Source organism: Microcebus murinus, chromosome 19, assembly GCF_040939455.1.
Source record: "Microcebus murinus isolate Inina chromosome 19, M.murinus_Inina_mat1.0, whole genome shotgun sequence".
NCBI classification, from domain to species: Eukaryota; Metazoa; Chordata; class Mammalia; order Primates; family Cheirogaleidae; genus Microcebus; species Microcebus murinus.
In genome coordinates this window covers 27,885,491-27,908,377 of record NC_134122.1, presented here as the reverse complement: position 1 = coordinate 27,908,377, position 22,887 = coordinate 27,885,491, and the positions used below count along the sequence as shown (strand labels likewise).

The 22,887-nt window shown below is 38.2% G+C and overlaps 1 protein-coding gene and 1 pseudogene across 1 annotated transcript in view; both read left to right on the top strand.

Moving 5' to 3' along the window:
• The first annotated feature begins 902 nt into the window (after positions 1-902).
• The window catches only part of LOC142861055 (cytochrome P450 3A4-like), a 59,987-nt gene continuing 38,002 nt past the window's right edge, over positions 903-22,887 (top strand). The window contains exons 1-2 of the mRNA XM_075994847.1: positions 903-955; positions 2,535-2,628. Of these exons, the coding sequence (XP_075850962.1) occupies positions 2,581-2,628 (48 nt within the window). The 5' untranslated portion in view covers positions 903-955; positions 2,535-2,580. The remainder of the gene's footprint in view (positions 956-2,534; positions 2,629-22,887) is intronic.
• Positions 4,486-18,924, top strand: LOC105868336 (cytochrome P450 3A4-like; annotated as a pseudogene).

Below are 22,887 nucleotides of genomic sequence, written 5' to 3'. Positions count from 1 at the left end.
TTTCCTTTCCCACACACCTCAGACTTCTTGCTCAGGTTCCAATTCTCCCAACTCAGGCATTTCTTGCTTAATTACTGCCTAAGATTCCATATTTTTCCATCTACAAAAGCAATAATACCCTGTTCAACTTGGTCATATAAGTACTTTACCAGGTGTACCCCCAAACCCATATTGATGGGAACTTCTTTTGCATAGTGAAAATATCACAACTGAAACACAGCACCAGGAATATTTGCTTTTAAGCTGCAAGTGTGGTAATTAGTCCTATGGGAAGAAGCTGCATTTCCTGATCTGTTCCATTTTGAATTGGAAAACAGGAGGCAAGGACATTTTGTCATTTGCTCAGTCACTGATTACTCATTTTCTCACTCAGCAATGTGCCTTAGACTGAGATAAACCTGTAGACCAAAAGAGGTCCCTAATGTCATTGACTTCCCAATTCCACTAGAATTCTAGAGAAAGCTCCTGAGATAAATGAAAAGGATGCTGAATGAGACGAAAGATTGTGCATCCCACTAGACACTTGCTCGCTCTCCCTCAGCCTCAGTTTCCTCACCTGCCCATGGCGGTGACCATTCAGAAAGTTATGAGATGTTAGAGAGAATACATGCATGTGCAAAAACACTTCAGAAATACAGCAGTTATTTACTATTCATAAACAAGGGTAAGTTATTCTGTAACTACAATATTTGGAGAAAATTCAAAGTGACATTAAATCATCCATTTCAATTATCTCCTCTATTTTCCCCCATTCCCCTGAATATCTCTGAACAAAAGTTTTCCTGTAACTTCCATTGAAACATACCTTGATTTCTTCAGATTTCACTCTTTTTTGCCCCAATTAGAGGCAGGGTCGAGAATATTAAAAAAAAAATTGAATTTTATTCTGTTTCTTCTTTCAGGGATTTTGGAAATTTGATGAAGAATGTTACCAAAAGTATGGGGACATGTGGGGGTGAGTATTCTGGAAACTTCCATTGGATAGACTTTCTGCTATGATGTTGTACCCATATACAAAGGGCAATCTCAGCCCAGAGCCTCTTGGGATGAAGCTGCTGTCAAACAAACAAACAAACAAACAAAAAAAAAAAGCAGAGAAAGGCTCTCTGAAAGAAAAAGATATTTATTTGGAAGTAAAGCATTGCAATGGAAATGTGCACGCTATAGCAAACTATGTGCCTTTTCATGGAGGTAAAGGAAGAAAAATGTTGTTAAAGGGAACAATGAGCAGGATAACATAACTATTTTGAAATAATTGTCCGTAGCTACAAAGATCATTAACAGGGGGACAGCAGTCCGACGTTGGGCAGACAGTTACTGGGCAGATGTTCTCCCTGAAGTACTTTTACTCTAACCATACTGTGCTCTTTGTGAAAAGTGAGGTTTTCCTAGAGTATTTTGTGACAGTTTTGTTTTTAGGCATGCAAGCATGAGAATGTTGTCTTCATAACCTTCCCAGGATTTGTCAGATATTATTTAATTTTATAACATCAGTGTGACTCCATTTTGGTACTGACAACTTTGACACTTTTGAAGGCTTATCCCACCAAGAATTCCATAGGTCACCTGGTTTAGAAGTCTGTGTTCTTAATTAGTCTAAGAATGTTGCAGGTGACCACTTTTCTCCAGGTTTGATAGCCCAGGGACTCCTAGCATCGCTTTCTGTCCAGTGACAGGCTTTTCTCCTCTCCTCCTTTTATCCTACCTTAGTTTGCCTTCAATTGCATGAAATGCATCCTTCAGCGGTTTCGATATGTGCTCATAAATGCATGGCATTAATTCCCTCCCACAGTGATTCATTTTCAATAAAGCCAATGTCTTAAATTAAATTTTGAGGTTTAACAGATGCTTTTCAAAGAAGAGCTGGGAGATAGAGATGAACAGATTGGGAAATCATTTATAACCTGTTTTTGTTTCTCCTTTCTCTACAAGTGTGGAGCTTTCTTTTGTGTTGTTTTTTAAATTTATGTGAAGACTTTTCAAGAGAAGTATGTTCAAGTTTTTCTTTGTCTACTCCATTCTATTGACACTGAAGAAGAGATACGGAATATATTAGACCACCGTGTTCCCCAGTGGGCTAATGGACTTCATGATTTTGAGGGTGGCCTCATCCAACTGCAGCAGCTGTTCTCTTTCAAAGCTGCCTGGGGCTTGGTGAGGGCCACAGAAGACGTGCGATCCCTTGTACACTACAAGCAAATGGAAGAAGGTTTCCCCTCTTCCTTTGTACCTCAGAACAAAAGGTTTCCTGTTATTTCTCACCATGATCTTGTAGAAGAGCTATTTTGTATTTAAATGTGTCTTCCCCACTTGAGCCACATTTCCCTTCATTCCGTGAAGACTCCAGGGGCTTCTGTGGTCAGAACCTTGCTGTGTGTCCTACCCTAACTAGGACTAGGACCTAATGTTGCTGTGTATTGTACAACTGGAGTATAGATTATGTAATGTCAGGATCAAAGTCTGGATTCCTGGGTGTGGCTGCAGCTGCAGAATTAGGCTTGTAGAGTCTAATAAGCTCTGTTTTCCTGACACAGGTTGTATGATGGTTGAAGGCCTGTGCTGGCTATCACGGATCCCGACATGATCAAAACAGTGCTAGTGAAAGAGTGTTATTCTGTCTTACAAACGGTGGGTACGCATCCATGTTTTAACTTTATAGCTTTACTTTCTAATTAATAAATTTTTATTTTGAGATACTGATAGATTCAGAGGAAGTTGTAAACAAAAGGAGCAGGGAGTTTCTATGTACTACACTTCATCCTGTTTCCTCCCATGGTAACATTTTGCTTCAGTATAAATCTAGTATATTCCTATCACTATAGTTACAGGAAATTGACATTGATATTATCCACAGAGCTCTTTCAGATTTCCTTAGTATTATGTGGCCTCAGATTTGTAGATGTAAATGTGTCTGTGGCTCTATGCAACGTTGTCACATTCATAGATTTGTGTAACCACCGGCACGATGATGACGCAGAACTCCTCCATCACCATGACGCTCACTGCTGCTGTTCTTCTACAATCATGATGTGTAGCTTGTCTTTTTCTCTTGACAGGGCCTATATCAGAGCAAACATTTTTAACTTTGAGTATGCCAGTTCATCAATTTTTCTGTTTATGCATTGTGTTTTTCACGTTAAGTTTGAAAGTTCTTCATCAGACCCCTATATTGTTGTTGCTTCTTCTGAAGATTTTATAGTTGTGTGGTTTACAGTTATGTCTATGATCCATTTCTCTGCAAATTATTGTGTAAAGCATTAGGTTTAGATCATGGTCCATTACTGTGGCCTGTGGGTGTCCAATTGTTCCAACACCATTTGGAAAGGGTGTCCTCCCTCCATTGAATTGCTTTTTGCACCTTTGTCAAAAATCAGTTGGGCTTCTTTGTGTGTGTATTTCTCATTCTCTATTCTGTTCCATTGATCACTGTGCCCTCTTATCCATTACCACACTGTCTTGACTACAGTCGCTATACAGTAAGTCGGAACAGCATGTAGATTCACACCTACCACTTTATCTTTTTCCAGAGGACTTCTAGCAATTACCAAATAAGAAAAGAGAATTATCTCTTTCTTTTTCCTGTATCCCTGTGAAAAAATTAACATAAAAGGACTTTCAACTAATTGTATCATTTCTTCAAAATACATTCATAATCTTTTATGTATTATCTACAATTTTTAAAGAATTACTATCTCAAAGTATTTCTTTTTCAAGTTGTTCATGCTATGCTTTAAGTAAAGATAGAAGTAGTCTCAAGCAACCCACAGTTTGCCAAGGCCACCTGGTGAACTGTCACCAGTCCCTTTTTTCTCTGCACAGCCCTGGATCCCTTGGAGGGATCTTATATCCCTCTATTACCCTGGAAGAAAATGTTTCCCACCACAGGGTCATTTACATTTAAAAGGAGACTCAGATGTAGAGACTGGAAACCACACCATGTGGCTGGGTGATTACACACACACACACACACACACACACTCAGACTCAGAGGAGGGTAGGCATTTGGGAGAAATCTATATAATACATTGAACACCTAGCATGAGATCTACCACCTGGGAGACTGTCACTAAACATTTGTTAAATAAGTGATGTCTATTTAACACATTTTTACATCTGTGGAGATCTACAAAACTTATGAAGTACAAAATGTTTTTGATTGGAACTCCAGTCCTTTGGTCCTTTGGGTCTCTGTCCCCCTGTGCCTGAGCTCCTTGAGCTCAGAGGTAGGACTATCTTGACTTAGTGTCTCCACCACCCCCAGCACAGGGCCAGCTGCATCACTGGCACATGATAACCACATCAGGAGTGAGTGAGATGGGAGATGATCAAGCAGATAGTTCTAAAGGCTATGGTTCTTGACATCTGCTGACAGTTCACACGGATTTACACACACATGTTGCTGCATGTGCACTAGAAGAATGGTGAAGCAGTGCTCATTTCTATTTTCCATGTCTTTCTCTACTCAGCATCTTTGAGGCCTACAGCATGGATGTCATCACGGGCACATCATTTGGAGTGAACATCGATTCCCTCAACAACCCACAAGATCCCTTTGCGGAAAAAACCAAGAAGCTCTTAAGATTTGATTTCTTAGATCCATTCTTTCTCTCAATAAGTAGGTGGACTATTATTTCTATTTCTCTCTCCTTTTTAAAATAACTACTTTATTGAGATATAATTCAAATACCATAGAATGTACACACTTAAAATGGACATTTCAATGATTGATAATACATTCAAACATATGTATAGCCATCACCATTGTCAAATTTAGAGTATTTTCATCAACTCAGATACCTTTTTTTTTTTTTTTACTTTCTTAACATTACATTGTTTTTTAGGTTTCTTCTCTATATTTCAGAATAATATGGGGCTATAAAATTTAGGTTACATATATTGCCTTGGTACCACCCAAGTCAGAGCTACACGTGTGCCCATCACTCAGACGGTGCGTACCTTACACATTAGGTATGAATATACCCATCTCCTCCTCCCCCTTCTACCTGCCTGACATGCAATGAATATTACTTCAATAAGTGCACATAAGTGTTGATCAATTAGTACCAATTTGGTGGTGAGTATATGTGGTGCTTGTTTTTCCATTCTTGTGACACTTCACTTCAGAGAATGGGCTCCAGCTCCATTCAATATAATACAAGAGGTATTAGTTCACCATTGTTTGGGGGGCCTGAGTAGAACTCCATGATACACACATACCACATTTTATTAATCCACTCATATATTAAGGGGCATGTGGGTTGTTTACACATATTTCCAATTGTCAATTGTGCTGCCGTAAACATTTGAATGCAGATGCCATTCTTATATAATGTCTTTGTTTCTTAGGATAGATGCCCAGTAGTGGGTTTCCTGGATAAAATACTAGTTCTACTTTTAGTTCTTTGAGGTATCTCTATATTACTTTCTTCTTTCTTTCTTTCTTTCTTTCTTTCTTTCTTTCTTTCTTTCTTTCTTTCTTTCTTTCTTTCTTTCTTTCTTTCTTTCTTTCTTTGACAGAGTCTTGCTCTGTTGCATGGGATAGAGTGCTGTGGCATCAGACTAGCTCAGAGCCACCTCAAACTCCTGGGCTCAAGCAATCCTCCTGCCTCAGCCTCCCAAGTGGCTGGGAGTACAGACCTGTGCCTCCACGTCTGGCTAATTTTTTCTATATATTTTTAGGTGTCCAGCTACTTTCTTGATATTTTTAGTAGAGACGGGGTCTTGCTCTTTCTCAGGGTGGTCTTGAACTCCTGACCTTGAGCGATCCTCCCACATCCGCCACTCAGAGTGCTGGATTATAAGCATGAGCCACCATGCCCAGCCTATATTACTTTTTACAGAGGTTGTACTAGTTTGCAGTCCCACCAGCACTGTATGAGTGTTCCTATCGCTCCACATACATACCAACATTTGTTGTTTTTAGACATTTTTTCTTTTTCTTTTTCTTTTGAGACAGAGTGTCACTCTCCTGCCTCGGCTAGAGTGCTGTGGCATCAGCCTAGCGCACAGCAACCTGAAACTCCTGGACTCAAGCGATCCTCCTGCCTCAGCCTCCCAGGTAGCTGAGACTACGGGCACATGTCATCGTACCTGGCTAATTTTTTCTATTTTTAGTTGTTTGGCTAATTTCTTTCTATCTATGGTAGAGATAGGGTATCACTTTTTCTCAGAGTGGTCTTGAACTCCTGAGCTCAAGGAATCATCCCACCTCAGGCTCCCAGTGTGCTAGGGTTAAAAGCGTGAGCCACCATGCCCAGCCTGTTTTCAGAGTTTTTGATAAAAGCGATTCTCACTTGAGTTAAGTGATACCTGATTGTGGATTTTATTTACATTTCCCTGATGAGTAGAGATATTGAGCATGTTTTTCTATGTTCCTTGCCCATTAGTCTATCTTCTTTTGAGAGTTTCTGTTCATAATCTTTGCCCACTTTTTAATGGGATTGTTTGATTGTTTCTTGCTGATTTTCCTCAGTACTATAGAGATACTAGTTTTCAACACTTTATCAGATGTATAGTATGCAGTTATTTCCTCTCATTCTGTAGGTTATCTATTCACTCTACTGATAGCTTCTGTGGCTGTGCAGAAGTTTTTGATTTCATCAGGTCCCATTGATTGGTTTTTGTTGATGCTCTGATCACTTTGGGGTTTTCCTCATAAATTCTTTCCCTAGGCCAATACGTATAAAAGTTTTCCTAATGTTTTCTTCTAGAATTAATATGGTTTCATGCCTTAGGTTTGAGTCTGTTATCTCTCATGAGTTGACTTTTGTCACAAAAAGTCTGTTTATACATCCAATATGTATAAACAGACTTTATACATATTGGCCTAGGGAAAGACTATCAGTAGAGGAAAATGGTGAGAGGTGTGGATCCTGATTCAGTCTTCTACATGTGGCTATCCAATTTTCTCAGGACCATTTAATGAATAGGCATTCTTTTCCCCAATGTAAGTTTTTGTCTTCTTTGTCAAAGATTAGATGGCTATAATGAGGATGGTTTTATGTCTCAGGGTTCAGTCCTGTTTCAATAGGTCTTTGTCTCTGTTCTTGTGCCAGTAACATACTGTTTTGATTACTATAGCCTGGTAAATTGAGGCCTCCCAATTTGTTCTTTTTGCTTAAGGTTGCCTTAATGATATGGGGTCTTCTCTGGTTGCATAGAAAGCATAGAATTATTTTTTCTTGATCTCTGAAAAATGATATTAGTAGCTTAATAGGTATTGAATCAATACTGTAGATCACTTGGAGTAGTATAGACATTTTAACAATGTTGATTCTGCCAATCCATGTGCAAGGTATGGTTTCCATCTCTTTATGTCCTCTGCTCTTTTCTTCCTCAGAGTTTCGTAGCTCTCCATGTACAGGCCTGTCACCTCCCTAGTTAAATATATTCCTGAGCATTTTATTTTCTTTGTTAGTATTGTGAAAGGTATTGAGTCCTTGATTTGGTTCTCAGTTTGAGCTTTTTAGTGTATATGAATACTACTGATTTGCTGACATTTATTTTCTAATCTGAGACTTTGTTGAGCTTCTTTATCAATTCCAGTAGTCTCTTGTCATAATCTTTGGGGATTTATAGATATAAGATTATGTCATCAGCAAAGATCAGTAGTTTGACCTCTTCTGCTCCCATTTAGATGCCCTTTATTTCCTTCTCTTATCTGGCTAAGACTTCCAGCACTATGTTGAATAGAAGTGGTGACAGAGCGCAACCTTGTCTGGTTCCGGTTCTGAGCAGCAATGCCTTCAATTTTTCCTCATTCAGTATGGTGTTGGCTGAAGTTTGTTATATATGCCTTTTAACATTTTGAGGTAAGTCCTGCCTATGCCTGTTTTGTTAATTTTTCTTATAAAAAAGGGTGGTGAATTTTGTAGACGAATTTTTCTGCATCTATTGAGAAGATCATATGGTTTTTACTTTTACTTATGTTTATGTGGTGAATTAAATGTATATATTTGCATATATTGAACCATCCCTGAATCTCTGATTTGAAGCCCATTTGGTCATGATGGATTATTTTTTGTTGAGCAGCTTATTCAATTTGATAGGATTTTATTGAGGATTTTACATCTCTATTTATAAGGGATATTGGTCTGTAGTTTTCTTGATGAGTCCTTTTCTGGTTTTAATATTACAGTGATGTTGGCTTTTTAAAACCTGTTGGGGAGGATTCCTTCCCTCTCTATCTTGTGGAATTATTTTTGTAGGATAGACACCAGTTCTTTTTTGTAAGTCTGGTAGAATTCAGGTGTGAAACCATTTGATCCAGGACTATTTTTTTTGGAAGGATTTTATTGCTACTTCAATTTTTGTACTTGATATTGGTCTGTTCAGGAGTTCTATTTTTTCCTGATTAAGCCTAGGGATGCTGTGCCTTTCTAAGAATTTGTTCATTTCCTCAACATTTTCAAGCTTATGTGCATAGAGATTTTTATAGTATTCATGGATGATATTTTGTATTTCTGTGGTATCATTTGTAATTTCTCCTTTTTCATTCTTAATTGAGTTTATTAGAGTCCTTTCTTTTCTGCTTCTGCTTAATTTAGCAAAAGGCATATCAATTTTATTTATCTTTTCAAAGAACCAGCTTCTTCTTTCATTAATCTTTCACATAGTTATTTTATTATTGACTTCATTTAGTTTGTTCTGATCTTGGTCATTTCTTTTCTTCTGCTTGGTATGAGATTGGTTTCTTCTTCTTTTTCCAGTTCATTGAATGAATTCATTAGATTTGTGTTTCATGGTCTTTCTATATTTTGGATGTAGGCATTTAAGGCTGTCAATTTTTCTCTCTGGGCTCCTTTAGCTGTGTCCCACAGATTTTGATAACTTGTGTTCCCTTTATCATTAAGTTCAAAGAATATTTTGATTTCCATATTAATTGCCTCCTTGACCCAATAATGGTTCACCTGTAAGTTGTTTAGTTTCCATGACTCTGTGTAGAGACGAGTGTATCTTTTCAAATTGATTTCTAATTTTATTCCACTGTGGTCTTAGAAGATATACCATATAATTTCTAGTTTTTAAATCTGTTGAAAAATGTGTTCTGCCCTAGGATGTGGTCAATCTTAGAGAATGTTCCATGAGCTGATAAAAAGAATGTATGTTCAGTGGTTTCTATGTAGAAGGTTCTGTAAATGTCTGTGAAGCCCATTTAATCTGGAATTCTGTTTCAGTGCACTGCTTTTTTGTTTATTTCCTGTTTTGATGATCTGTTCTGTTGTCAGTGGGGTGTTGAAGTCCACTGCTATTGTAGTATTGTTGTATATCATTTTGTTTAGATCAAGTAGGATTTGCTTAAGGAACCTGTAGACAACTGTGTTGGGTGTGTAAATATTTAAAATTCTTATGTCTTCTTGCTGAATTGTAGAGACTTGTAATTTTAGCTATCACCAAGCCCTCAACCCCATCACTGTACGAAACCACTAATCTATTTTTTGTGTCTCTAGACGTCCCTACTCTGGATACTTCCTACAAATGATTTCAATGATATTTCTCTATTTTTTATTCTAGTTTTCATTTCTTTCCTCTTTATATAATTTTGTTAATGTGAGTAGTCAATTCCATTCTTTCATTTGTGAGACTATTAAGATAAGTTGTCTCTCATTTTTTCTCGGTCAATCTAGCTAAAGGTTTGCTAATTTTGATGATATAATTCAAAGTAACATCTTTGGATTTTATTAATTTTTCTGTATTATTTTAAGTTTCTGTGTCATTAGTGTATACTTCAGTTATTCTTATAATTTTTCATACTGCTTGAATTATGTTTATTTTGTTCTTGTTTTTTCACTACTTTATGGTGTAAATTTAGATTATTGATTTTAGACCTTTTTTCATAAATTTAGACATGTAAAGCTATAAATTATCCTCTGACCACTGCTTTTCTTCCATCCCATAATTTTAGGCATATCATATCATCATTTTGATTCATCACAAAACAATTTCTAATTGTCCTTTGGATTCTACTTTGACCCATTGGTTATTTAAAAGTGCATTATTTAATTTTCACATATTTCTGACTTTCCAAAATTTCTTTTAGTTATTGATTTCTAGTTTCATCCCACAGTAGATGAAGGACATAGGATGTATTATCTATCACCACTACTATTTCATGGTAACCACAATTAATTAAAGCAGCAGACCATAGTCTTGTATAAGGACCAAGAGATCAGGGAATTTACTCTTGTTAACTTATTCCTGTGACCCAAAATGCTGAAGAGGTCATTGATCTCATAGCTATAGTGTTGCCTGTAATTGTGGATGTTCCATTGCTCAGCCATTGGCCTGGAAGATGAGCAAAGGTCATGAGGGAATGGTTCCTGCTCGAGAACCCAGAAGTCTATTACTTTTCACACTCGTAATAGAGAAAATTATAATTGCTCCAGGTAAATTTTGTGTTTTCATGATGGTTTTCTTTTTTATCCCATATAGCACTCTTTCCATTCCTTATTCCAATTTTTGAAGCATTAAATATCTCTATGTTTCCAAAAGATGCTACAAACTTTCTAAAAAACTCTGTAAAAAGGATGAAAGAAAGTCGCCTCCGAGATAAACAAAAGGTAAAATGTGATGGTGGTTACATGAAGATATTCACTTTTTGGTAATTTGGGAAATCATATTCTTTTCATTTCACAAAAAGACTGTAAAGGAGCTCTGAAAATGTCAGAAAATTAATCTATGTGACCGTTGGTTCAGAATGAAGGCCTTAAAACAAAAAGAATTTAAGTCCTGAGCAAGTAGGTGTGATGGGAAAAGGATCCGGCCACCCTTTGGCCAGGAAACAGTGTCCAAAACCCAGAGAAGCAAAGGATAAGGGAGGGTGAAGACCTAAAAGCAGTTGCATGTGGTGGCTGGAATTCTCCCAGGGAAACATCCTCTCCTCCAGGGTCTTGGATGTTTTTGTTCACTGGTGACTCATGCAACACCAGGCAGACTCTGGACTTCAGAGGCCCATATTGTCAGAAAGGAGGGTGAGGATTTCACTCTTAATGTACTTAATGTACTAATGACCTCACGGCTCACTTTCTGTCACTGAAATTTCTCTTTCTGCCTCCAGCACCGAGTAGATTTCCTCCAGCTGATGATCGATTCACAGGATTCAAAAGAAACTAGGTCCCATAAAGGTAAGTAAGGAGGATTTCTGCGAACTCCTGATGAGGAAGCCCAGAGGGAGAGACTTGATCTGAAAATGTGCAGGAAGCTTTTCAGAAAGAGAGGAATGTCTGCCACACTGCAGAATGACACACATTCAAATATTAGAAATGGTAGCTTGATGCACCTTCTAGAAGCACACAAGAATAGCCATGTTGAAGGAAGAAGGGCAACACTGAACAATCCTCTCATGCCTCGAACTCAGCCATGGGTCTGTGAATCACCAACACCAGAACAAATGCAGGTTCTCAGCCTCCCCCAGATCCACTGAGTCAGAACGTCTGTCAACAATTTTGCATCTGACATCAAATCAGGAGGCACACTGGCCCAGCAAGGGTGATTTTAACTAGGAATACTTGGTGAAAGTGTGTTTGGAAGCTGAATCTACTGTAAAGATTTAGTTTTCCCTTCATAATGAGTAAGTAACCTATGGGGAAACATTTTAGACTATGTAAATGTCCTATTCCTCCTGACCTTTCACCAACTAGTTTCACCATTCATGGATCGTTCCGACTCAAATTATAACAACAGTGATGGTGGCAAAATAAGGATCATGGTCAGTTTCAAGCTTCAAACTTTAACAACCATCTCACAAAAGTCCTGAATATTTAACAATTGTTATCCAGACTCAGGATTGACTTGCTCCAGCGACTACTGTACATGTGTCTATGTGTACATCTATTCTATCATCTGTCTATCCATTATCTACCTATCATCAATCTATCTATGCCAATACAACTTTCTCTCATGAAGGAAAAAGTCTGTCATTTCCCTGTTCTGCACAGTGACCACTGGACACATGTGGCTACTGGACATTGAACATGTGCCTACAGCCATTCAAAAAGAATTTTAACATGTATTTAATTTTAATTAATTATAATTTAACTTTAAGCAGGTATATGTGTTTAGTGGTTATCTCATTAAAAAGCAGAGCTCTAAACGTTGAGATTATAACAAGTTCAATTAAGTTTCATGGGGTTGATGCTAACTGCATTAAAATTTGATACTTGAATTTACCCCCTGAAGTATCACAGAAGTATCTCTGAAAAATCACAACTATGCAGACACTTCTGACACTCATTGGTATTGTTTATAGTAATGAATTACATGGTGGGGTGAGCACCATATGTATTTCAGTAGTTTGGGTGTATAAAGGGTCTAATTCAGTCCCAGTTAAACAGTCCAACCATGACTATGCTCTGCTTCTCTCCAGAGAAACAATCAAGGAGGAGGCCAACCTGTTATCATAAAGACTTCTGCTATTTTAGTGCCATTCATCAGACAATGGTCAGTGACCACCCTTTGAGCTTTTTGTCTCTTTCTGTAGTTTCTATACATCCTAAGATAGTCCATTTTGAAATACTGTACCCAAGATCTTCTCGTACCCGATGCCTCTTAAAGGTAAAGTCTATGCTTCTCAGCCACAGATGATGTCTCGAGATAGATCAGGTACTGATTCTTTAGGTCTAGATGGGGCTTTAGATTCTGTCTTTCTAATAACCTGCCAGATCCTGTTGATGCAGCTGGTCCATGGACCAACTTGGAGTGGCAAGAGTTTATCTGTAGCCCAATATTGTTCCCTTAAGTTCCCTCACCAATGTGTGTAGAGAAAATATTTCAATTTTCCCTGAAGCCTCAGTATTGTAACTTCTCAAAATTTTCTAGCTCTATTGTAACTAAAATGCTTTAAATTTTTCGAAGAGAAGGCTACTCTATATTTCACTTACAGCTGAAGTCCTTTTATGATCATCCAGGGGACACATTGACAACACTGAGTATGTTTGGGTAAGAGATAGACTAGTTTATCCTCAAGTTATTTATACAGCTTTTTACAGTGTTTCTACTTACATTTTACATATGTAAGCAAAAGAGATACCAAGCAGGATTTCCAACTAAAAACCCTTAAATGGAACAGGGGCATTTGCCCTTTATATGCTCTTTTCCTTTCCTGGGTACACATGTGGCCTCATTTTAGCAAGGTGACATTGACTTTGACATATTGTAGTGAAAGGTAATGTTCATCCTTTCTTGACATTTGCTCATGATACAGGAAAAGGCACTATGTGGTGATGCTCAGGATTTCAGTGCCTGCATAGGGGATGTCGCCACAGGTCTCCCACATCTGTAACATCTCCACATGTCTCATGGGACAGAAAGCAGATCAAGTACTTGATAGTTATTAAAATGCCTTATGGATGTGAAGATCCTTTGCCAATATGCTTCTTTTGATCCCCCTAACACTTCAATAATACTCAATTGACTGCAATGACAGTTGATTCCAAGTCTCAATTTATTAAAATATGGGCTCTTTCTTCCCAGACACCTGCCACTTATGACACCCTGGTACAGATGGAGTATCTTGACATGGTGGTGAACGAAACTCTCAGATTATTCCCCATTGGTGCAAGACTTGAGAGGGTCTATAAGAAAGACATTGAAATCAAGGGAGCGTTCAAAGTACCAAAGGGGTAGCCATGATGATACCAACTTTTGCTCTTCAGCGAGACTCAAAGTACTGGCCAGAGCTTGAGGAGTTCCGGCCTGAAAGGTACAAGGCCCCTGGGAAAGGGAGCCCACCCTGAACAAGGCTGGTTGAAGCACATTCTGACATCTCTTAGTGTACATAATAATCATGTGCTGTACAGTGATTATCTTCTAAGTCTTTTTATTTGTACAAACATGTATTAAAAACTTACTGATTGTGAAAGTTTATAAACGAGAGATTACTAAAAGGAAAACTATAGCCACACACAGTCAAACACCATAAGATAAGCTTCATTAATTACGTGATGTATTCCTTGATGGACATTGTTCTATGCATCTATAACTTACTAAAAACTAGAGTGTTATCATGTTTATGTAGGTTTTTTGTACATATGGCAATTTCCTTTATTTAGCCATTCCACAATGTATACATATTTCAAAACATGTTTTATTTAGGTTTGGACTGATGGTTACTTTTTTTAAGAGTAAACTATAAAGTATCGACTATCCTTTTTGGTAAGATTTGTCATAATTCATTTCACTCTTATTTTATATTAGTATAGGCTTTTTACTCTTTTCAGCTTTTGTGTGCTATTCCCTATATCTTTGTGAATTTACCAGCAACTTTAACAACTGTTTTCACATTCCTTTGTGTTCAACATTGGCTGCTGTTTCCTCAAGGGTAATTGTAAAGGTGCAGGCTGAGGGCCTAAGAAGTCCTAATCTCTGTCGGTGTAAGCCACTCCATTGAGGACAGAGGACAGCACAGGTCTTCCTGGTCCTGTCTGTGGCTGCAGTCCTGCGCCAGGTCCCTTGTACTCTCAGTGGTCAGTGACTCTTCCAAAGCACAGTCATAGTTATCTAGACATCTCAGACATTCCAGCAGGCTACTTTGGGAATACAGCGCCAAGACTGCACTTTGGAACTCTGGAAAAAGTTGATGCCTTTTCCTTATTCTATTGGTAAGCAAACTTAGGAATACAGTTTTTAGGGCACTGGCTGGTGAGTCAGGAGTCCTGGGAGCTAGACCTTTATTGATCCATCATCACTACAAGCAGGATGATGGCAGGGAGCTTGTCTTCTTGACTGTGGTGTCCGTTGGGCTAACATGGAGTCTGCACATATGTGTTGGAAGAGTAATTGGAATTGACCAAGTCCTCTTTTTTCTGGAGCTACAGAATTCTGTGTTTCTTTGAACCTGAGCAATTCAATCTCCTCTAGCTGCACAAACACAAAATCAGAGACCACTCACTATACTCCCCGTGGATTCATTCTGTCACCAAACAGAGAGTAAGTGCTTACTTACTGTCAGGAACTAGGCCAGAATGTGAGATATCCAAAAATGAAAAAAAAAATGTATGATGGAGGACATTTCACATATATGCATGTTTATTCTATAGAAACAAGTGTATAGAGTACTTTTAATGCATCTGCATGTACGTATCATCTGACGTAAGAATGATCAACATGTGTCAGCTGCCCCATCCACACAGCACCACAACCATCTCACAAACTCCTGGTATTTTGACGCAATTGCCTTTAAGTCTTTCAGAATGCTCTCCCAAATATAAGGACATCTTTTGAAACACAACACCACAATGTCATTATCACTTTACCCACAACAACATCTTTCCTTCATATAATCATATAGAGGGGAATCAATTTGAACAAAATACAGGTCTAACTTTCAAAGAATTTATAGCCTTGTGGAGCAGATAGAGAAAGAAAGCTGTGATTATATTACAGGAGAGTAGCATTAAATGCCCATGTAAATTACCTGACTTATATTATTCTATTTTGGGGTAAAGAGAGAGAGGGGGAAATAGAGGTAAGAAGGGGAAAGATAAGAAGGAGGAGGAGGTGTCAAAATAGCAGGAGGAAGAGTAGAAGGAGCATGAGGGGGAAGAGGAGGACTATGAAGATGACGACAAAGAAGACAGAGAAGAGAGGAGGGAGCAGGAGATTCACAAACAAAAGAAAACAGAGGAGAGGTGAAGAGAAGGAAAAAGAAGAAGCCCAATTTACATAGTGCTAGGTAGTTTCTCTTGCTCTTTCCTCAATGCACTTATGACCAACATAAGTATGATTTGAGGCAGGAAACTACTTTTCCATTAATGGTTCTCATTACTTATGTGCCTTTTAGAGTGTGAGCACATCACAACCAGGCATATACTTTTAGTATTTAAAGGTAAGTTTTTGAAAGAGCACTCATCTTATCTCAATAAAATGGACAGCTCCTGTAGGATAAGGAGAATAGAAAGGATCTATAGCTTACAATTTTCATAGCAAAATAGCCCTAGCAGGATTCCCATGACTAACCCATCAGAGTATTTTGTGTACTTCTGCCTATGGGGACGGGACAGGAGGTCTACGTCAGAATCCTAACATATAGCCCTTGTGGTATTTCTCTCATTAACTTTTTTATCTACTATTGTGGAGCCAGGTTCAGCAAGAAGAACAAGGACATCATAGATCCTTACATATACCTGCCCTTTGGAAATGGGCCCCGAAACTGCATTGGCATGAGGTTTGCTCTCATGAACATGAAACTTGCTCTCGTCAAAATACTCCAGAACTTCTCCTTCAAACTTTGCAAAGAAACACCGGTCAGTAAACTTTCTGTATACATAATGTTCTATTGGGAGTTTTCTTTACTGAGGAGTCTATATTTTAAAAAGAATATGCTTGTATATCGTTGTAGTAATTTATTTCATGGGGAAAATAATGTATTTGAAGCCATCCATGATCTATCTTTAAGGTTGCTTCAGTTCTGCAGTTCAAAACATGGCTTTATAAAGACCAAACTATAAAGATCATCTAAAGTCAATACAGATTAGCATGACACAAGAATGTCCAGTCTCTATAACATACCCAGTTAGCACTGGCAAGGAAAATACAATTTTAAAAAAGAAAAGAAAGAATTATATCAGTCCCTTTGACCTTCAGCAAGAGTTAAATTCAGTTTCAAATCAACCGGAAAGATAAGGAAGTGTTTTGCAAATCACACAATACAGTGATTATCTCACCATGACTATGAGGGGTGCTTTCCTGCACCTGAACTTACAGAAGCTCCCTTGTGACACTGCGTCTCAACCCCTGGCACCACACTGGAATCACCAGGGACCTTTAAAAATTCAATCTTCCTTGGGTCATCTCAGAAGCTCTAAAATAACTGACCCAGAATGTGGCTTTGAAAGCTACCCCATTGGTTCTCATTTGAAGCCAAGTTGGAAAATCACTGATTTAAGGCACTTCTGCCAGATATGAAGGGTCCCACAGACTAGGGCCACCCTGAATGTTTGAATGGACCCTTTAGGTTCCCTCCTTAATACCAGGCTGGCTCCTTTTCAATCAATTAACAACTACATAAATATTCTTCCCACTCTCCTACTCTTTCTGTTCTCATCTTTCAATATTAATTCAAACTCCAAGTTCCTCCAAAGAATCTTCTCTACCTAGTCCAAGGTTCACTCTCTGATGTGTTTTTGGTTACTGCAGGATGTTATCCCACCTAATTTAATACCTTGTCTTAATCATCCAGTTTTGTTCTCTATTACCTTTGCCAATCCCTTAATTGCATCACCGTATTTTATTGCTTTCATAAAATCAGAATGGTGTCTGGATGAAAACATTATCCAATGTGAATATTCAGTAAATGTTTAAGGGGTAATTTGCAGTTTATTTGGATCTCATGGATACAAAATGTAAGCTTTTCAATTTTAAAATTGAACAAATGACATTTGTGTCTGTGTGTATCCATCTGTCTTTCTGCAAGGAAAATATGTTTATTCCATTTGGAATTAAAAATAAGAAGGTGTTGCAGTTATAGATGGGTGCTTCATCTGATGACCTTCAAGAACAACTGTCATTAATTCCTATGAATCAAGGCACTATAAGTCTTGCTTCTAGACTCATGCATTCCATATGCAACTCCTCCCCTAATGTAGGCTTTTAGCATGGGAGAAGATGAGGATGGAAATAGTTCTGCCTTATTTGTGGCTTTAGGGCAGCTGTGTAACTGTCCAATAAGTGTGTGCAGATAGGCAGCTCGGGTTGTAGAGAAAGCTGGCTGCTGGCACGCCTGGGATGGCAAGATACTCCCAGGCAAGGTCCCAGTCATCTACAGGCTGGCATTTTTCAACTCTCATGACAATTTTTTTGCCCTGCAGTCAACTAAGATAAGAAGGTTACTCTGTTGGTGGCTCCCCCATCATGGAAGGAGTGATTCAATGAGAATTGTGCCCAAAGTATTAATCAAAGCACTGTAGAACATGAGAAGTTCCCCATTTGCATTACATTTGAAAAAACTGGAGGGTAGATATTAGAAAACAAAGGCATAAACTTTCTAAAGGCAACTTCCCATTATTATACTCCATGGATTCACTTGAGAGGGATTACTGGATTGATTAGAATTCAAAGACTGCCCATGTGATTAAAGTGTATAATCAGTGTATAATCTCTTACTCACGAGAACATTGCAAAATTCAACGTACACAAAATGAACCTTATATGCCTGTTCAAAAATAGTTTCCTATAATGCCTAAGAATTTGGAATAAATTTTTAAGACTTATTCATTTTACATAAAATTTAATTAAAAAAAACTCAAGCCAACATGAGTTTGTCTCAGACCTGGCACAAAATAGGCACTCAATAAATACTGTATTACATGATAAGGCAAGAATACTTTCACTTTTCAATCTTCACACAGCTTGTAGAATAAGTATACAAAATCCAAGATATATGATGCTAAAAGTAGTTTTTATAAATTTGCAAAGCATTATTGTCCTTAATGTATCTTTTCTACTTTGCTTCTGTCTTTTTTTCATTTGCTTCATTTATTGCTTCTCAGTATGCTTGTTTAACTGTTGCAGGTCCCCATGAAATTAAGCCCAAGGGGGTTTCTTCAACCAGAAAAACCTATTGTTCTAAAGGTCGAGTCAAGAGATGGAACCATGAGTGGAGCCTGACTTTCCCTAAGGACTTCTGCTTTGTTCTTCCAGAAACATCTAAGAACACCAGAAATCCCAATTAACATTGTAAATACAACTTACAAATGAAGAAGTGCTTAACCAACGGCACTTGATGAATGACTAGGAATTCTATACATTCATTGTGCTCTCTCAGTGTCTTTGGAAGAGTGTATATTGTGTGATATAAAGGAGGTGACTAAACCAAAGCCACATATGTGAAGTCCACTTCTCTGGTCTTCATAGGAGAATCTCCATCCAGTTAGCACCACTGACTCCCTCTCGGCTCTGATAAGAAAATAAATATTTTTTTAACAATTTTATCAAGAATTCTTGTTGATGAGGATTTTTGCATCTATGATCATGAGCAATATTGATCTGTAGTTTTCTTTTTGTGTTGTGTCCTTTCCTGGCTTTGGTATCAAGGTGATATTGGCTTTGTAGAATGGGTTAGGGAGCATACCATCTTTCTCAATGTTGTGGAGCAATTTCTGTAGTATAGGTATGAGTTCTTTTTTGTATGTTTGGTAAAACTCAGAAATAGAGCCAACTGCTCCAGTACTTTTCCTTTTTGGAAAGTTTTTAATTGCTGCTCCAATTTCTGTGCTTGATATTGGTCTATTCAGGAATTCTATTTCCTCCTGGGTGAATTTAGGGAGGTTGTATGTTTCCAGGAATTTGTCCATTTCCTCCACATTATTTAGTTTTGGGGCATATACGTTTTATAGTAATCAAAGATAATGTTTAGTATTTCTGTGGTGTCTATTGTGACCTCTCCTTTTCCATTTCTAATTGACTTTATTAGAGTCCTTTCCCTTTGAATTCTTGTCAACCTAGCAAGAGAGTTGTCAATTTTGTTTATCTTTCATAAAAACAGTTTTTGGTTTCATTGATCTTCTGTATAGTTGTTTTGTTCTCAATTTCATTAAGTTCCTCTTTGATCTTAGTTATTTCTTTTCTTCTACCAGGTTTAGAATTGATTTGCTCTTCCTTTTCCAATTCCTGGAGACTGTTTATTATTTTTTGATATTTGAACTTTCTGTTTTGGGGATGTGAGTATTTAATGCTATTAGTTTTCCTCTCAGAAATGCTTTTGCTATATTTCACAGGTTTTGATAACGCTTGTCTCTGTTATCATTTATTTCAAAGAAACTCCTGGTTTCCCTCTGTATTTCCTCCTTGGCCTAACAGTCAAACCACAATAGATTTATTAATTTCCGTGACTTCATTAAGTGGTGAGTATTTCTGTTGGAATTGAACTAATTTTAAATTTATATATATATATATTATAATTCTATTTTTATACCACTATGATCAGAGAAGATACATGGTACAATTTCTAGTTTTTGAATCCAACAGCATATCAAAAAAATAATTCACCATGACCGGGTGGGCTTTATACCAGAGATGCAAGGCTGGTTCAACATACACTAATCTATAAATCTAATTCACCACATAAATAAAAGAAAGAACAAAGACCACATGATTTTCTCGATAGATGCAGAAAAAGCATTTGGCAAACTTCAGCACACCTTTATGATAAAAACTCTTAACAAAATAAGCATAGATTGTACATACCTAAAAATCATCAAGGCCAATTACGATAAATCCACTGCCAATATCATACTGCATGGGAAAAAATTCAAACCATCCCCACTTAGAACCAGAACCAAACAAGGTTGCCCACTATCTCCACTTCTATTCAACATAGTGCTGGAAGTCCTTGCTAGAGCAATTAGACAAGAGATTGGAATTAAGGACATCCAAATGGGGGCAAAAGAGATCAAACTCTCACTCTTTATTGATGATATGATAGATAGAAAACCCCAAGGATTCAACCAAGAGACTCCTGGAAGTGATAAATGAATTCAGTAAAGTCTCAGGATACAGTGCTCCTGTCCACAAGCAGTGCCCAGCTCTCTGGTGGCAGAAGCCTCTGGGTTCGTGTGTGCAGAAAGTCTCTCCAGCATGTAGGGATTCCACCAACGTTCAGAGGTGCAAGGGAGGGAGAAGGAAACCACTCCACCTACCCTTCTTGCAGGACTCCAAGCTTCTCGGGGGCTGCCCTTTGCCAATATCTTGCTTCTTCTTGTTCTGCACTGAAACTTCTTCTTGTGGAGTCTTGTGAAGGTTCTGACACCCTTCCATCAGACCCACATTTGATGACTGTCTGTGTGTTCGTTTTTTCTCCTTCGTCTACAACTTCCTACTAAGATGCTCTGGCAACTGGTGTCTCTGGTCGGCCATCTGGCCAGAAGTCCACTATTTATATTATTGATGTCACGAATTACATCCTTATATGTGACGTACACTTAACATAGATTTGTCATTATTTTAATGCTTTTTCTTTTATATCCTATAAAAAAATAAAGACTGGAGCTAAAAGCCAAAATTGCAATAAGACAGGATACTTGGGTTTCTGCATGTATTTTTTTTTTACCTAATAACTCTATATTTTCATAATATTTCCACTCACTATCTAGCAAAAAACAAAAGAAAAAATCCACCACTTCTACCCCTTAGAATATCATAATAATAACAGAATGGTACACAGCGCGTACATCCTGTATAAAAATATTTCAAAAATTCTATCTTTTGCTGTTGCTAAACTAACTTCACCAGCTGTAAAATTTATTGATTAAAGCTCCCCCACCCGATAATTTAATGGTTATTAATCAATGTTTCAGGCAATATCTACAAGTCTTTTCCTTGATAAATATAATTTCTGGGCATGCAAGTATCTGCCTTTCAGGTTTTACTTTTATGTTCATATTCTGAGACAGTTGAGCTCTCAAACAAATCTTGATCTTTAGTGGCAGCCACAAGAATAGATCCTAATAGTGTGTTCCTGGGCTAAGCTGAATTCATATTCTCAACCTGCCTAAAGTTGTCTGATCATAATCTGAACTTCCTAAGGTTCATATACCCAGCTGACTGCAATTTTTAATATTTAACAGTATTATACAAGCAAGGTGGTGCTGTGGTGAAATATCAGACATGTGCCATCATTGGTTGTTTTATTTGAATTGCAACATAGTCTATCTAGCTGCTGATCACAGCTACCGTGCCTGCATTTTATCTCTCTTCAAGGACTGCAACCTGGGAAATGTTCCACTTAGCTCCTGGACACTGAAAACATGTGGCTCCAAGAGTCACATAAGTAAGCTGAGAGTGAAAGGGTCTTGCCTATGGTCAAGTGAGTGAATGACAGATCTGCAGTGGGAGCCCTGGAGTCCAAAATCCTGTGATGACTTCATTCCAACAATACTGTTCCAGTTCTCTTTTCCTTTTTTTCCTAACCTGATCTCTGGTCTGATCTGGCTATTCCCCATCTTTCATTCTTAGCCCGCCTTCCACAACATCCCCCTCCTTAAGTCTCACTATGGCTCAGAGACCCTCTGTGACTCTTAACTGCATTCCTTCAATGAAGGCTTACTCTCCATTTACAAAGCTGTTCTGGGAGAAGCTAATCAGGCCTGGGCCTTGTCCATTTGGCATCACTTTCTTCTGACATCCATTGTCCACCTCTGATGGTGACCCCTGATTTAAAAGAGCTGATGCAGAAGGTCAAGTTATACCCTTGGCTGACCTTGTAGAGCTCAATCTAGCTGCCACCTGCTCCTTCCAACTCTGTCAGTCACCCCTCCAGATATGTGCCCCTACTTGAACCCAGGAATCCTGCATATTCTCTCCCTGCAGGGACTTGGCCCCCAGGAGTGTTCTGGACTCTATAGAGTGACCTGCAAGCTATTAAGTGTGGCTTATAGAAGGCTCTGGAACAGGTGATCAATGCAGCATCACAGATATCAGGTCAGGAGGGAGAGGCTGTGCCTAGAAAGACACTACCTGGCATCCAGTGAAGAGGTTCACACTCCTAAGTTCTTTTGCCAGGCATGGTGCTTGCTGGTAGAGAAATAAAACACTCTTACCTCTGTCAATATTTCCAATGCCTTATGTATAAGTTCATTCTCCTGAGAGAATTGAGGATATATACTCTACGCAAAAAAATCCAAGGAAGAAGAAAATTAACATTCAGTTATGCATCTATTGTAGCACATGCTTGTGGTGCCCTACACATATCCCTGAGAGGGTTTCCAAGCTCAGCCGTCCCCATGCCTCAGTGACTGAGGACACTCTCCGCCCACTGGCATGCACTTGGCTCACTGAGGGACAGGCAGAGAGACCCATATAGTTAAAGTTCAAAGGAGCAATCCTTCACAAATAAAGAGTTAAAATTGGTGTAAAGCTGCCCTACTTCCCTGCCCCTCAACCCAATTCCAAGGC